Genomic DNA, 18,299 nt, shown 5'->3' with positions numbered 1-18,299 from the left:
GTTGAATGCTTTATTCTATCTCATTGTTAAATCACTTCAGTCCTGCCCTCACCTGCTCTGACAAGTAGTGAAAAATAATTCAAAATATGGCTTTCATGTGGTCCTGGATGGCTTTCATGTGGTCCTGGATGGCTTTCATGTGGTCCTGGATGGCTTTCATGTGGTCCTGGGATGGCTTTCATGTGGTCCTGGGATGGCTTTCATGTGGTCCTGGGATGGCTTTCATGTGGTCCTGGGATGGCTTTCATGTGGTCCTGGGATGGCTTTCATGTGGTCCTGGGATGGCTTTCATGTGGTCCTGGGATGGCTTTCATGTGGTCCTGGGATGGCTTTCATGTGGTCCTGGGATGGCTTTCATGTGGTCCTGGGATGGCTTAGACACTTATAGGCAGACTTTTGTGTTCTTAGGCTGCGTTTACACAGGAAGACCAATTCTGGGCAAAAGAGCTGATCTGATTGGTCAAAAGACCAATTAGTGGAAAAATATCCGAATTGTGATGCCTGTGTAAACGCAGCCTTAGTTACTGGTCTGGTGAGAATGGAAGTCGGAGAGACATGATCAATGCTCAGTTGTATTTTACTACATGTTGTTCAAACATTTACTAACTAGCTGGTTCCAACTAACTAGCTGGTTCCAACTAACTAGCTGGTTCCAACTAAATAGTGGTGCTTGTTTCAATGAATCCAAGGGAAACGCTAAATTTTGTGTCTGTGTGTCTCTGTGTGTGTGTATGTGTCTGTGTGTCTGTGTGTCTGTGTGTCTCTGTGTCTCTGTGTGTCTCTGTGTGTCTCTGTGTGTGTGTGTGTGTGTGTGTGTGTGTGTGTGTGTCTACGTCTCTACAGAAAACGGTGAACCTGTACCCATTCCAGATCCACAGCGTGGCGCTCTCCACCTTCGGCTCTCTGATTGGTCCCTTTGGAGGATTCTTCGCCAGCGGATTCAAACGAGCCTTCAAGATAAAAGTGAGAACAGAGACATGCGCACACACATTTTTTTACATTTTAGTCATTTTAGCAGACGCTCTTATCCAGAGCGACTTACAGTTAGTGAGTTTCATACTGGCCCCTAGTGGGAATCGAACCCACAACCCTGGCGTTGCAAGGCGCCATGCTCTACCAACTGAGCTACAGGGGACTACACACAGGCCTCGCTTGGCTATGCTTGTTTATTTGTCTGAATATTTGTGTAGGATGATTTCCATGGATACCTTAAAGACACAATCAGTGATTTCTCTGTAACTAGTCTTGGGCGGTATCCAGATTGTCATACTGACGTACTGTTCTTCTGCCTTCCCGGGATTTACGGTATTTCCAGCGTAGTACGCTAGGGGGCGCTGAATGCGCAGAAAAAAGCCCAATGGGAGTCGATTACCAGAATGCTAACAAAATTAGCGCAAGTAATAGCGAATTGTCATGGACGCTTTTAGCTAAATGCTAACAAGCGAAAATGAACAAACTAATTGCAGACAGTCAAATCCAGCTCATAAAGTTATACAAGTATAGCTAGTAACCATTTTTGGTGAGTGTGGACATTTACAAGTGAAAGTGAATGAGAGAAATTGTGCAAAATGAACAACGTTGCGATGCATGCTTGTCTGAAGGAAGAGCAGCATGTTTACATGGAGAAGAACGGAGAAGGGGAAAACAACGCTAGTAGGAAGCACAGGGACAAAATGGCAGCTGTACAGAACTCATCCAGAGGAACGGAGGAGGGAAAAACAACGCTAGTAGGAAGCACAGGCACAAAATGGCAGCTGTACAGATAACTCATCCAGAGCGCTTTGACTTCTCAAACACGGCAGAAAGCTAACACCACTTCTCCTCATTAATTCAGCCACTTACATAGCTAACTAACAAGTAACCAAATTCACAGCTGGAGAGTGTATAGCACACCTTAGACAGTTTATAAAGATATCTGATAGCAAACATTTAGTAGTGAATTGCACACAAGTGCATACTTCATCACCTCATGTGCGCCGTACAACAGAGAGAGAGACTCAACGCTTTGGACTCCCCCTTTCTCCCATTGTGCTCGTTATAATGAACACAGTGACTGGCTGCTGTTCTGGGGAACTACGGTAAGCTTCATAATGAAAAGTAATGTGACAGGGTGAAATGAAGAACGCGACTTGCTTTATCTCCTCTAGCGTATTGCTCAAGTTGACCGCAGGTATAAACTTAAAGTAGCTACAAATATTCAAATGTATCGAAAACTTCAAAGAAATAGTTTCAACGGTATTGAAAAACCATCTTGTGGGTATTTCCAAATACCCTAGTATATACGGTATACCGCCCAACCCTAGTAATAACTTCTCTCTCTCCTGTCAGGACTTTGCAGACACCATCCCTGGTCACGGGGGCATCATGGATCGCTTCGACTGTCAGTATCTGATGGCTACCTTCACTCACGTTTACATAGCCAGCTTCATCAGGTAATGGTCGTGGTTTTAACATAGCCAGCTTCATCAGGTAATGGTCGTGGTATTAACATAGCCAGCTTCATCAGGTAAGGGTCGTGGTTTTAACATAGCCAGCTTCATCAGGTAATGGTCGTGGTATTAACACAGCCAGCTTCATCAGGTAAGGGTCGTGGTTTTAACATAGCCAGCTTCATCAGGTAAGGGTCGTGGTATTAACATAGCCAGCTTCATCAGGTAAGGGTTGTGGTATTAACATAGCCAGCTTCATCAGGTAATGGTCGTGGTATTAACATAGCCAGTTTCATCAGGTAAGGGTCGTGGTTTTAACATAGCCAGCTTCATCAGGTAAGGGTTGTGGTATTAACATAGCCAGCTTCATCAGGTAATGGTCGTGACATTAACATAGCCAGCTTCATCAGGTAAGGGTCGTGACATTAACATAATTTACATAGTTTATATAGTCAGTTTACATCAGCTTTTATCAGGTATGGATAATCAATAGGTACCAACTGTTCATTTAAAGGGGCAATTAGCAGTCAAAACAATAACAAAACGTTCTCCTCGATTCGGTAAAAAGCTGAGGGACGGGGCTGAAGAAATGTAACCACTCGCCAATTCATACTCAGAGTTATGGATGCAAGGACTGACCATCCATGACATCAAAATTATAGTTTTTTGGGACAAAAATCCATATGCCGATAAATTGACTGAATCTACGTGATAACGATAAATAGAATGATACTTTTTTTTTTATTTCCCTTTAAACTACTACTAGTTTGATGGTTGGAGACATTAATTGTCCCATTAACAATCACCCATATTTGCAAACTTATTTCATTTGAAACTTCACATTTCTCTAGTATAGGCTACTTATCGAAATTAACAATATCAGCAAAATGCCTGCAATAAGTGGTCCGTATGGTCGGTGTTGATAAGATGTCCGGGTGGTCGGTGTCGATAAGATGTCCATATGGTCGGTGTTGATAAGTGGTCCGTATGGTCGGTGTCGATAAGTGGTCCGTATGGTCGGTGTGGATAAGTGGTCCGTATGGTCGGTGTCGATAAGATGTCCGGGTGGTCGGTGTTGATAAGATGTCCGGGTGGTCGGTGTTGATAAGATGTCCGGGTGGTCGGTGTGGATAAGATGTCCGGGTGGTCGGTGTTGATAAGATGTCCGGGTGGTCGGTGTGGATAAGTGGTCCGTATGGTCGGTGTCGATAAGATGTCCGGGTGGTCGGTGTGGATAAGATGTCCGGGTGGTCGGTGTTGATAAGATGTCCGGGTGGTCGGTGTGGATAAGATGTCCGTATGGTCGGTGTGGATAAGATGTCCGTATGGTCGGTGTTGATAAGTGGTCCGTATGGTCGGTGTTGATAAGATGTCCGTATGGTCGGTGTCGATAAGATGTCCGGGTGGTCGGTGTGGATAAGATGTCCGTATGGTCGGTGTGGATAAGATGTCCGTATGGTCGGTGTTGATAAGATGTCCGTATGGTCGGTGTGGATAAGATGTCCGGGTGGTCGGTGTGGATAAGATGTCCGGGTGGTCGGTGTCGATAAGATGTCCGTATGGTCGGTGTGGATAAGATGTCCGTATGGTCGGTGTCGATAAGATGTCCGTATGGTCGGTGTCGATAAGATGTCCGTATGGTCGGTGTGGATAAGATGTCCGTATGGTCGGTGTCGATAAGATGTCCGTATGGTCGGTGTCGATAAGATGTCTGTATGGTCGGTGTGGATAAGTGGTCCGTATGGTCGGTGTTGATAAGATGTCCGGGTGGTCGGTGTTGATAAGTGGTCGGTGTGGATAAGATGTCCGTATGGTCGGTGTCGATAAGATGTCCGTATGGTCGGTGTGGATAAGTGGTCCGTGTGGTCGGTGTGGATAAGATGTCCGTATGGTCGGTGTCGATAAGATGTCCGTATGGTCGGTGTGGATAAGTGGTCCGTATGGTCGGTGTTGATAAGATGTCCGTATGGTCGGTGTTGATAAGTGGTCCGTATGGTCGGTGTGGATAAGTGGTCCGTATGGTCGGTGTGGATAAGATGTCCGTATGGTCGGTGTTGATAAGTGGTCCGTATGGTCGGTGTGGATAAGTGGTCCGTATGGTCGGTGTGGATAAGTGGTCCGTATGGTCGGTGTGGATAAGTGGTCCGTATGGTCGGTGTGGATAAGATGTCCGTATGGTCGGTGTTGATAAGTGGTCCGTATGGTCGGTGTGGATAAGATGTCCGGGTGGTTGGTGTGGATAAGATGTCCGTATGGTCGGTGTCGATAAGATGTCCGTATGGTCGGTGTGGATAAGTGGTCCGTATGGTCGGTGTGGATAAGTGGTCCGTATGGTCGGTGTTGATAAGATGTCCGGGTGGTCGGTGTTGATAAGTGGTCCGTATGGTCGGTGTGGATATGATGTCCGGGTGGTCGGTGTTGATAAGATGTCCGGGTGGTCGGTGTTGATAAGTGGTCCGTATGGTCGGTGTCGATAAGATGTCCGTATGGTCGGTGTGGATAAGTGGTCCGTATGGTCGGTGTGGATAAGTGGTCCGTATGGTCGGTGTTGATAAGATGTCCGGGTGGTCGGTGTTGATAAGTGGTCCGTATGGTCGGTGTTGATAAGATGTCCGGGTGGTCGGTGTTGATAAGTGGTCCGTATGGTCGGTGTTGATAAGATGTCCGGGTGGTCGGTGTGGATAATGTTTGATTTATCGTCCCAGCTCTAGGGTTTAACCATGTTTTTGAGGCTATATTGTGTTTGTTTACATTTTACTTTTGTTGACTAACATTGGAGTAAAACAAGCTTATATTTGGGTTCTTGATCAAGAGGCATTTTAATGGTTAAATGTCATCAGTTTCAAATGGATGTAGCCCCCTTTAAAAACTGCCTCAGCAGTTGGATAAGATGTCCGCCTCCAAGCTGTTTGCTGTAGATAAGGGGCTGCCGTCTATCTGATGGCCAGATGGAGAGCGATGGTGGCCAGCCATAAAAATAGGATTGTGAAAGACCTTCTGTATCTAATATGCGATGGTGTGTTGATGACTGGTGTGTTTTATCTGTTCCAGGGATCCCAACCCCAGTAATATGTTAACAATGATGATGCCTGTCTTGTGGTTTTAATGACAGGTTAATGGTAGTTAGTTATGTATTATGGCTGAACCTGTCCTGTGGTTTGATAATAGGTTTGGGGTAATTAGTGATGTATTATGGCTGAGCCTGTCCTGTGGTTTGATAATAGGTTTGGGGTAATTAGCGATGTATTATGGCTGAACCTGTCCTGTGGTTTGATAATAGGTTTGGGGTAATTAGTGATGTATTATGGCTGAACCTATCCTGTGGTTTGATAATAGGTTTGGGGTAATTAGTGATGTATTATGGCTGAGCCTGTCCTGTGGTTTGATAATAGGTTTGGGGTAATTAGTGATGTATTATGGCTGAACCTGTCCTGTGGTTTGATAATAGGTTTGGGGTAATTAGCGATGTATTATGGCTGAGCCTGTCCTGTGGTTTGATAATAGGTTTGGGGTAATTAGTGATGTATTATGGCTGAGCCTGTCCTGTGGTTTGATAATAGGTTTGGGGTAATTAGTGATGTATTATGGCTGAACCTGTCCTGTGGTTTGATAATAGGTTTGGGGTAATTAGTGATGTATTATGGCTGAACCTATCCTGTGGTTTGATAATAGGTTTGGGGTAATTAGTGATGTATTATGGCTGAGCCTGTCCTGTGGTTTGATAATAGGTTTGGGGTAATTAGTGATGTATTATGGCTGAACCTGTCCTGTGGTTTGATAATAGGTTTGGGGTAATTAGTGATGTATTATGGCTGAACCTGTCCTGTGGTTTGATAATAGGTTTGGGGTAATTAGTGATGTATTATGGCTGAACCTGTCCTGTGGTTTGATAATAGGTTTGGGGTAATTAGTGATGTATTATGGCTGAGCCTGTCCTGTGGTTTGATAATAGGTTTGGGGTAATTAGTGATGTATTATGGCTGAGCCTGTCCTGTGGTTTGATAATAGGTTTGGGGTAATTAGTGATGTATTATGGCTGAACCTGTCCTGTGGTTTGATAATAGGTTTGGGGTAATTAGTGATGTATTATGGCTGAACCTATCCTGTGGTTTGATAATAGGTTTGGGGTAATTAGTGATGTATTATGGCTGAGCCTGTCCTGTGGTTTGATAATAGGTTTGGGGTAATTAGTGATGTATTATGGCTGAACCTGTCCTGTGGTTTGATAATAGGTTTGGGGTAATTAGTGATGTATTATGGCTGAACCTGTCCTGTGGTTTGATAATAGGTTTGGGGTAATTAGTGATGTATTATGGCTGAACCTGTCCTGTGGTTTGATAATAGGTTTGGGGTAATTAGTGATGTATTATGGCTGAGCCTGTCCTGTGGTTTGATAATAGGTTTGGGGTAATTAGTGATGTATTATGGCTGAGCCTGTCCTGTGGTTTGATAATAGGTTTGGGGTAATTAGTGATGTATTATGGCTGAACCTGTCCTGTGGTTTGATAATAGGTTTGGGGTAATTAGTGATGTATAATGGCTGAACCTGTCCTGTGGTTTGATAATAGGTTTGGGGTAATTAGTGATGCATTATGGCTGAACCTATCCTGTGGTTTGATAATAGGTTTGGGGTAATTAGTGATATATTATGGCTGAGCCTGTCCTGTGGTTTGATAATAGGTTTGGGGTAATTAGTGATGCATTATGGCTGAACCTATCCTGTGGTTTGATAATAGGTTTGGGGTAATTAGTGATATATTATGGCTGAGCCTGTCCTGTGGTTTGATAATAGGTTTGGGGTAATTAGTGATGCATTATGGCTGAACCTATCCTGTGTATCCATATTCCAGGCCAGAGGTCCCAACCCCAGCAGCTGGTTATGTTATGTTATAATATGTAATGTTAATGTGACGTCTGTCTTCCAGAGGTCCCAACCCCAGCAGCTGGTTATGTTATGTTATAATATGTAATGTTGATGTGACGTCTGTCTTCCAGAGGTCCCAACCCCAGCAGCTGGTTATGTAATGTTGATGTTATGTTAATGTTGATGTGATGTCTGTCTTCCAGAGGTCCCAACCCCAGCAAGGTGTTACAGCAGCTGTTGGTCCTGCAGCCAGAGCAGCAGCTGACTATCTTCTACACCATGAGAGACCGCCTCAGAGACAGGGGAATACTGCCCCCTGCTGCCACGGATGCCTTGTAGAACACACATGCAAGAGGAGGATAATGTGTGTGTGTGTGTGTGTGTGTGTGTGTGTGTGTGTGTGTGTGAGAGAGAGAGGAAGAGTTTGGCTGTGTGTGTGTGTGTGTGAGAGAGAGAGGAAGAGTTTGGCTGTGTGTGTGTGTGTGTCTGAGAGAAATTGTCTTTGGCTGCTTGTGTGTGTGTGGCTTGCACCTTCTTCCAGACACTCATCTGCCCAGCGTCTGTTTTTTGTTGTTGTTGTTTTTTACCAGTCATTAATGTGAACTAAGGTGTTGCTCCCAGCATCAAGGAGTTACCAATAACAGCAGCAACAACAACACGTTCAGACTGTCATAGCTACCACTGGGACCTGCATGAGTACCTGAGTACCTAACTACACAAACAAACTGACAAACTGCTTCAACCGACCGTTATGCTAGCTAGCAGCATCAGCCGACCGTTATGCTAGCTAGCAGCATCAGCCGACCGTTATGCTACCAAGCTAGCTAGCAGCAGCATCAACCGACCGTTATGCTAGCTAGCAGCATCAGCCGACCGTTATGCTATCAAGCTAGCTAGCAGCAGCATCAACCAACTGTTATGCTGACAAGCTAGCTAGCTAAAGACTAAAGGCTGCGTTGCTCTGAAGAAACAGAATGTCTTCCTAAACAAAATGGATCCTAACTAAGCACACAGATGGTTTGTTTCATAACATACTGTAGGGGACAGTGGGTGACTGATGGCTGGCTGGCTGGCTGGCTGGCTGGCTTGCTGGCTGGCTGACTGGCGGTTTCCCTGTGGATGTATGGAGAATATTGCACTGATTTTAGCTGACCCGAAGAAAGAGACGTGGTAAAGCTTACAATACCAGGTTACCAGCATATCCTGGGTTACTGTCTTGGTGTTGTATGTGGTTGGAGCAACAGCAGGGTCTTATTCACTAGACTCCAAACGGAGGAAAACGGACCGAAACAGGGAGGGACCGACCTGAATTTGTCCAATAAGAAAAGCCTCTTTTTACTTTCCGTTGCGTAGTGCTCCGGTGTGAATACGACCCAGAGGACAGAAGTGTGTTTTTGTATATAAGCTGCTCCAACATGTTTTCAAGATACTAAAATACACTGGACTTGGGCATGGCCGTTAGTATGATCTGTCTATCAGAGATAATGGTCTTCACTTCACTTAATGTAGAAGAATTTTTTAATTTTTTTTTATGATACTATCGAAAAACATGAAGCATGTTTCTAAGTTCTATCGTTCATTACTGCTAGAAAAAGCCGTTTTCTTTCCTATGAACTAGTTTTAGGTTCTAGATATACCTACTGTAGGGATTGGCAGTTGACCTCGCCCTATACATAGATGGAGCTTGTGCATTGGCATGGATGTAGACACTAAACAAACCCAGTAACTATAGCAACCAGCACATGTGCACTTATATGTCCAACGTATTACTGTACATAGAATACATCATATATTTAGCTGAACAAAATACCTAATATAAGATCTGTGACTTGTCAAAAGATACTATTATATGATAGTCATATTTTCAAACAAAACTATTCAATGGGGTGTTAATAATCATTTGTAGCAATAGCATGAACAAGCTATGGGGTTGAATAGGTAGCTAGCTGGGGGATAAGGATAGATAGATAGATAGATAGATAGATAGATAGATAGATAGAGGGATAGATAGAGGGATAGATAGATAGACAGACAGACAGACAGACAGACAGACAGACAGACAGACAGACAGACAGACAGACAGACAGACAGATAGGGCTATGGGGTTGAATAGGTAGCTAGCTGGGGGATAAGGATAGATAGATAGACAGATACCTATATATACATACACTGAGTGTATAAAACATTAGGAACACCTTCCTAATATTGAGTTGCACCCCATTTTGCCCTCAGAACAGCCCCAATTCGTCGGGGCATGGACTCTACAAGGTGTCAAGCGTTCCACAGGGGATGCTGGCCCATGTTGACTCCAATGCTTCCCACGGTTGTGTCAAGTTGGCTGGATGTCCTTTTGGGTGGTGGACCGTTCTTGATGCACACGGGAAACTGTTGAGCGTGGAAAAACCCAGCAGCGTTGCAGTTCTTGACACAAACCGGTGCGCCTGGCACCTACTACCATACCCCGTTCAAAGGCACTTAAGCCTTTAATCTTACCCATTCACCCTCTGAATTGCACACATACACAGTCCATGTTTCAATTGTCTCAAGGCATAAAAATCCTTCTTTAACCTGTCTCCTCCCCTTCATCTACACTGATTGAAGGTGACATCAATAAGGGATCATAGCTTTCAACTGGATTCATCTGGTCAGTCCGTAATGGAAAGAGCAGGTGTTCTTAATGTTTTGCATACTCAGTGTATATACACATAAGTTGAACTGGTGTTTGCTGCTGTGGGAACGTGTGGGGTAACTTAAACATTTACTTGAGATTGTGAGAAAAAATACTTTTGTGCTTCCTTCCTGTCTAGCCTGTTAACCAATGAATTTCATTGCACTGTATTAGTAGTTCAGTGTCCATTCCAACACACTTCAGCTGAGCCACTCCCAGCGGTTCCAATATTCCTCTTCTTACTAGACTCAATGTTTTGTCGAACTGTAAAGAAGAACGATATTTTAGAAGTCTACTTATTTGTTGAATTGTTCTTAAAGGGGTTAGAAATTATTTAATTAAAGGTAGTTTGCGAGTGGTAACATTTGATGTTAGGATTACAGTGTGAGACGAAGTACATTAGGGGTGTGTGTATAATACATATATAAAATATATTATATTCAGAAGAATATTTTATCTTTAATATGCAAGGGTTGATTTGAATCTATGACGATAATATGGATGGGATTTCTGTGTCGGGCTGGTATTCAATCAAACACACAGTACAGGAAAATCTGCACTGTGGAAAAACAACATCACTACTGCACAAAACTTGAAAAACACCACATTTTAAGTCATGTGATTCATAGACAATGTTTACTGGGTGAAGAAAGATTCAGAAAATAAAACTTGGATTTGAAAGATTTTATGAAAGAGTGCTGTTTTTTTTTAGTATTGGAAGACTTTTTCCTGATTTTTCCGTCTTGTCTTTGATTGAATGGAACCCATCTGTTCTGATTAACAGAGAGAGAGAGAGAGATCCATCCTGAAACGTTTACCAAAGCACGATCCGAATATTAGAAACACTGACCGACTCCCTTCATGAATGACACAGTATCAACTCCTAGCCTGGCTAAACCAGACTTGAAAGCTGGTGAACGCAGCGTTCCAATCTGGGTTCACCAGGCTAAGCAACTCCATGGCCCAGTCCCAAACAGACAGAACCCTCCTTATGCTCTCCCTTGGGCCTTGTTCAACCCCTCTAGCTGATCTGAAAGGACCTAGTGTGGGCAAGAGAGGGGTTTTGTTTCGTTTGGGATGTGCCATAGGACCCTAGCCTGGTTCCAGATGTGTTTTTGTACTGCCTGCCATTTTAATATGATAATTATCACAAGACCATTACAATGTTCATAGGAGTTGGGGGAACTCCCTATTTATTGACTGTGTGCAGTAATGCCTGTGTCCCGTTGTCCTGTTCTCAGTACGTACTATTGTTGGGGTATGTCCTGCTGGCAAACCAAAAAGGAAATTAGCCTGGTTCCTGATCTCATTGTGCTGTCCCTAGTGCAAACTCTTGATGGCATGTCATTGTCACGCTGCTGTAGGAGTCAACAGGACACCACAAACCGATCTGGGACCAGGCTGAAAGGAAATGGAAAGTCTGCTGTGTTGATTTTGATTTTCTAGGGTTTTTTACAAATTTAAAATTGATTTCCTCAAGAATTACATTTTATTTTGTGCTTCCTGGCGTCTTTTTCATATTTAAATAATTACTGTGGGGAGTTCTGTGGACTTTGGGACCAATTCTCTACTGTATAATTGTAGCTTAGTTACAGGTAGAAGAACCATTTGGTGGTGAAAAAGGTGCTACGTAGAACCTTGCATTAGTGAAAGGAAAAAAACAGTTATTTCCAGATGGTTCTCCTATGGGGGACAATTTAATAACCCTTTCTTTCTAGGTAGCGCCTTCTTTTCTAAGAGTGTACTGCGTTCAAAACAACCCAGTGTGACCAAAAGTAGAGCTGTCGAAAGCAAAAGATGTGGTCGAGCTTACGAGACTTTCTAAGCTATGATACGGTTGTACTAGTTCAAATGAGGTCTAAGTTATTGCGTGGTTTAAGTGATACTACTGTGATGATCTGTTATGATACTATATAAGCCTAATACTGTTAGCAGCATGGTAGTATTGCAACGAACGCGACCTTAAGTGTCAGATATAAACCAATTGTCAGGTAATTATGAATTTGAAGAATAAATAAACCCTTGCTCACCAGAATAATGTCATAGAATGAATGCTTCAATATAGTAGACATTGGTAACGTTTTCTGTCATCTCTGCTTCTTTCGTGGAGCAAAGACAAAAAAAAAGGGAGATATTCTGTTCAAAATGTCCAAATGACAGCAGTTTGACCGGTTGTAAGTAAATATAAATCTGTGAAAATGTGCAAAAGTTGAGGGGTCTCATGTCTTTTACATTTGTAATTTATTTGTTTTTTTGATTGCTTATGCAGAATTATTTTATTTTTTTATATAGATTTTTTTTTAAATATCTTTAACAACAACAAAAAAACGTAGTAAACAAACACAAATACAAAACACATAAAACCATAGGGAGATGTTTTCCTGATAAATGATCTGCTATTTACATGGTCACGATATTCTGTTATGTGCCCTTAAGGAAACACAATAATTGTTCCCATATCTTTTTGGAATCTTTCTCCTGCCTCTTTGCTAAGATGATTTCAGACTATGTTTTTAATTAACATATTCATCCGTAATGTTTTAATTAACATATTCATCCACTACGTGAACACTGGCTCATTAGAGCTTTTCCATTGTTTCAAGACCAGCCTTAACACAGACACAATACTTAAACATTATATTTCAATTCTGTCTGGTTAATCCCTCTTATTTCAGACTTGTCACTCAACAGACACGGTATTGGTGACCTGGGTACCTTGGATCAAACTCCGTCTCCCATGCACTGTAAGGCTTTGTCCCATAGGGGGTGCACAACCGAGCTTTCCCACGGTGCATGTAGGAGGGTTCCTTTTGCCCCCCTTCACATTGACAACACACGTCAATCCTGTGACAAACCCATCCTATGTAACCTTAGGGGAGTAAAATAAAATCTATGAAAAACTTTAAATTGTATACCTTTTCTCTTGGCTTCTGACAACCATGTCTTATCTCGCATTGTAAATCCCTTTCCCACAATTCTCAAGTTAACAGTTGTCATTATTAACCTTTTTAACAGCATTTTGTAACATAAAGAAGCTGATTGTACCAAATTTGTAGTGAAAAAGAAAGCTTCTACAACATTGTTACTGTTACATTTACATCATTTAGCAGACGCTCTTGCCTTTTTGACATAACGGCACCACCTAGTGTTGACACACAGCTTTTTCATTAGCATATCTCCATATACCTTATTATCACACCGCTTTTAATTAGCGTATATAATAATAATAATATGCCATTTAGCAGACGCTTTTATCCAAAGCGACTTACAGTCATGTGTGCATACATTTTTTGTGTATGGGTGGTCCCGGGGATCGAACCCACTACCCTGGGCGTTACAAGCGCCGTGCGAGTGCTCTACCAGCTGAGGACCACATGTCTCCATCACACCGTTTATACTTATTCCGCATTTCTTCAAGTGACAAAAAGACCTAATTATTGTGCAGGTCACCCAGAGTATGAACCCCTTCTCATACTCATTTTGACCAATAGCAGGATTCTACCGTTCAGAAGCATATCTTTGTTTATGTAGAGACTCTTTGACCCTTGTACGTATTGATAATCACACGGCCCTAGAATGGCCGAGGATTGCTCTGCATTTCTGTATCATTGGCTCTTTTTTAGGGGATATAATATATAACGACAGGTAGCTTAGTGGTTAAGAGCGTCTGCTAAATGACTAAAATGTAAATGTAACGTCCAAAAGGAGCTGTCAAACCACTTTGTTTGTTCACCCGCCCGCAACTGCCAGACTATGTGATAACCCACCCGATCTTAACCCGCTAATATAGAACATGCGCTGTAGGCTAGTCGGAGACGGAGGAACGTTTTATTTTATTTTTTACAGATGATGCAGGATTTTCTTTGCTTCGTTTCTGCTTTAGGCCTAATTTCCGGATATTTGTTAGTCAACTTGTCTATAATTAGATAAATGCAGCTTCTCTTCTGTCATTATATGTTGCCCTGGAAGAATAAATAAACCCTTACTCACCAGAATAATGTCATAGAATGAATGCTTCAATATAGCAGACATTGGTAACGTTTTATGTCATCTCTGCTTCTTTCGTGGAGCAAAAAGACAAAAAAGGGAGATATTCTGTTCAAAAGGTCCAAATGACATCAGTTTGACCGGTTGTAAGTAAATATAAATAATACATCTGTGAAAACAACCCAACAAGTTTCTGATAAGATTTCAGTTAGTACACATAAAATATGCATCCAAGCCTATCAGCTTTTATGACCCTGATAAAGAGGCCACCTGTACAGAGGCTTTCTAACTGTGGATTCGCATTCTCTCAAGTTGCTGAAAGAAAGGAATCCTATTTCTCCACTCCTGTTCCTGAGGCAAAATGTATAATCAAAAAAAATATAATCGCAACATGCAACAAATTCAACAATTTTCCTGAGTTAAAGTTCATATAAGGAAATCAGTCAATTGAAATAAATTCATGAGCCCCCTAATCTATGGATTTGACATGACTGGGCAGGTGCATGGTGGTAAATAAATCCTATATATTTTTTTAATCTTTACAATAATATAGATCTGAAGATATCTTCTCACCACATTATGCTTCACCCCTGTTTGCTGACAATGTCACGAAAAACGATGTGCAGGCTTCAGTGTGGCAGAAGTCCATGTGTTTTCGTGATTCTGCACATCAGATAGCTCGCAACAATGACCAGAAGCTGCCATGTGGGGAATCGGTTCAGTTAGTTTTATCTTGTTCTTGATACCGTGTCTCGTTTTGAGGTGTTGACTGATTTCACGTCTATGCTAATATTGCTAAAATTAGCTGGCTAACCAACAACTGTAAGGATGTGTTTGAGTGCTCATTGAGCACATTTATTTATAATAAACATTTAGAGACTAAATATAGTTGACATGTTGTCAACAATCTGAGCCAACCATGTCAGTTTTGTTGCTAAACAACCAAGCAGGAAGCAGAAAAACCCCACAGGGTTACTTTGTTTTGGTGTAGAGCTCAGGGATGTAGAAATGTAACCTCTCAAATTCATAGGAGCTAATGGATGCAAGGACTGACCGTCCATCTTTACAAACGTTGGTGAAAAATATGGGTTGTTTATGAATTCGAAGGACCAATAAAAAAGGAAACAAAACGTAGGCGGTGGATTTTAGGCCGGCAGCAAACACCACAGGGTGTCCGGTCAGAACAGGAGGAAGCAGTCGTTCCAGTCCAAGGTTTAATGAAGATCCACACACACAACACCACTCTCTCTGATACTAATTGTGGTTATTTAGCTGCACGCACAATAAACATCAGAAAGAAAAGCAATTTCCTCTAAAGGAGGTTGGTCATCAGAACTCCTTGTACTCCTGAGTGGCGCAGTGGTCTGAGGTACTGCATCGCAGTGCTAACTGTGCCACTAGAGATCCTGGTTCGAATCCAGGCTCTGTCGCAGCCGGCCGCGACCGGGAGACTCATGGGCGGCGCACAATTGGCCCAGCGTTGTCCAGGGTAGGGGAGGGAATGGCCGGCAGGGATGTAGCTCAGTTGATAGAGCATGGCGTTTGCAACGCCAGGGTTGTGGGTTCGATTCCCACGGGGGGCCAGTATAAAAAAAATATGTATTCACTAACTGTAAGTCGCTCTGGATAAGAGCGTCTGCTAAATGACTAAAATGTAAATGTAAATGTAGAACGGAAACTACAGACTGCCTGAGGCCCTGCCTGGTCGGGTATTACGCTAAGTCCCGGGGGGGGGAGAGGCTGCTGGTTGGCTAATCCAATTATGATGATTGGTGTGACCTTATTCCAATAGGAAAACCAAAAGAAAGTTGGGGTCTTGGAAAGGAGATGAGCTGGCCGTTTTTTTTATTTTTTTACAAGTGGAGTAAAACTATCTTATTTTGGGGGTTCTGATGGTGTATGATAGTTAAACTAAGCTTGTGGGGCCCGATACAGGAAATGTACCCTTACGAAAAAAAGATTGCAGTCCTCTGTAGCTCAGCTGGTAGAGCACGGCGCTTGTAACGCCAAGGTAGTGGGTTCGTTCCCCGGGACCACCCATACACAAAAAAAATGTATGCACGCATGACTGTAAGTCGCTTTGGATAAAAGCGTCTGCTAAATGGCATATTATTATTATTATTATTATAAGAGTGCAGTATAACTGCACTATGCGGCAAATACTGCGTCCAAAATACTTGTTTTTTTTTACTGCAGTAATTTTGCAGTTAAGAGTGCAGTATAACTGCCGTACACTGCAGTTATTCTGCAATTACTGCGTCCAAAATACCACAGTTGACTGCAGTTACTGCACTTTTATTGCAGTTTCAAAACTGCAATCTTTTTTTGCAAGGGACATCTTTCCTACGCACTTCTCAGTAGTTGGTATTCAGACTTACCTAATGCAGGCGTGGTTCCCTTGCCTGCGCTGAATACATTGAATTCAACCACTGAAAACCCTCCCACTTGCTGGCCAACATATTTTCTCGTGGACTTTTATATTCAATAGGGTTTTCAGTAAATGTATCTAAAGCCATCCCTTTAAATATGGTGTACCTTTTAATTAGAAAATTCTCGACAGACTCAGTAGAATGTATGGAGAGACGGTTCAGAATATTAGGGATCAATGAAAGAAAGCCATGTAAATACACACATATTCATCTCCTTTTCAGCACCAATTGTCAGATTTAAAAATATTCTGATCTTGAATACTATTTAGGGTTAGGAAAGTATTTATGAATAATACTGTAGTGTCGAGTAAAAGTTGCTAGTCATTGCTGATAAACAAAGGAGTCCGCTCATACTGAACCTTGATCATAAGTTTATTCATATCACAAGCTTTCAGCATGAGTTTACAGGTGTCAAGATCACCCGGAGAACGGCGTCCCAGATTGCAATGGCCGCTCTAACCTCTTCGTCGTTTTTACCCAGTATATATAATCTTCCCAAGATATGGGTGGCTCCCTCTACTGTCCAATCCCCTGTCTACAACACACAGACTTCTCTGTCCTATCCGAGCTCCTTCCTCTTCTCCCTCTCTCTCTCGGCCCGGGTGATGTGGGTTGTTATCACTATGTGTCCAGGGATGACTGGGAGGGGAGAAGAAGCAGAGTTCACATTCAACTTAGGGGATCAGGTATCAACTTATATGCAATGGACACAGGGAATTAAGAACAGAACCCCCAATTGGATCTCAATGATTCTATACTCATTTCAATTGAGCAAGGCATGGTATTTGTCAATAAAGTGCAATAATTCCCGTCCTGAATTGACCTGACCCTAAGTTTAACATGAGTCCCAAATGGCACCTATTCCTTATATAGTGCCAGGGCCGGCCCTAGGCATATACGATCGCTTAGGGCCCCATGGCCACTAGCCGCCCCCCCCCCCCCCCCCCCCCCCCGTCAAAACAAGTCATTTACATATTTGTTTGTCTATTTTTTAGGAACTCTTTCGGGGTCTCAACTAACTCTTGAGAGTTAGAATAGTAAATGACACCAGGTACAATTTCTAAACTTGGTTGTTAAATCAGCAGTATTTTTCTTGTATGTCAGTCAGTCACTCAATTAGCCATGTTAGCTAACATATTTTAGATTGGTAAGTTAGTCTAGCCAGCTAACTTGTAGTAATCATGATCGAATTACGGACCAGGCACGAAGGGCACGTGCCCAGGGGTCTTGACCTGCAGTGAGCCCCCATTGATTTTGTTAGTCACTCTCATTCAGATATCATCTTAACATGGCATTAGTCATGGCAAAATGTGTAGAATTGCAGGAAATTAGCTTCAAAACTGAAAACATTTATCTCCATCCCATGGCAAAATGTGCAGAACTACCAGTAATTAGCTTTAAAACTGCAACATTTTCTTTCAACCCGATGGCAAAATGTGTAGAATTTAAGGAAATTAGCTTTCAAACTGCAGTTTTCACTCAACCCCATGGCAAAATGTTTAGAACTGCAGGAAATTATCTTTAAAACTGCAAATTCTTCTCTCCACCCCATGGCAAAATGTGTAAAATTGCATGAAATGTTTTCTATAATTGTAAAATCTTCTCTCCACCCCATGGTAGAATTGCAACAAACTTGTTTAAAAACTGCAATATTTTGTCTTCCCATTGCAAAGTGTATATTTGGAGGAAATGTACTCAAAAACCTAAACAAAATGTTGCTTAGGGCCCCCAAAAGGCTATGGTGCACTACTTTTTACCAGGGTCATTGAGATCCAGTTGGGTTTTCAATTCTACATTCCCTGTGTACATTACATTTAAGTTGATACCAGATCAGCTTGTCCATTTTGGGTCAGTAGTTTATATTGAAACAATGATGCAACATGATGACCGGTGTGGAACTTATGTGTGTGTAGAAGAGACTA

General features: G+C 42.3%; 1 protein-coding gene across 2 annotated transcripts in view; it reads left to right on the top strand.

The window, feature by feature from the left end:
* The window catches only part of LOC311141711 (phosphatidate cytidylyltransferase 1-like), a 99,547-nt gene extending 91,832 nt beyond the window's left edge, over window positions 1-7,715 (top strand). Inside the window, exons 11-13 of one of the 2 annotated variants that reach the window (XM_084177135.1) lie at window positions 844-963; window positions 2,329-2,432; window positions 7,497-7,715. In XM_084177135.1, the coding sequence (XP_084033261.1) occupies window positions 844-963; window positions 2,329-2,432; window positions 7,497-7,632 (360 nt within the window). In that variant the 3' untranslated portion in view covers window positions 7,633-7,715. Of the gene's footprint in view, window positions 1-843; window positions 964-2,328; window positions 2,433-7,284 lie in introns of both variants that reach the window. The other variant, XM_084177136.1, reaches the window with a different exon arrangement.
* The last annotated feature ends 10,584 nt before the right edge of the window (window positions 7,716-18,299 follow it).

Source organism: Coregonus lavaretus (assembly GCF_964263955.1).
Source record: "Coregonus lavaretus genome assembly, chromosome: 14".
NCBI classification, from domain to species: Eukaryota; Metazoa; Chordata; class Actinopteri; order Salmoniformes; family Salmonidae; genus Coregonus; species Coregonus lavaretus.
This window is presented reverse-complemented; position numbering and strand designations above follow the sequence as displayed.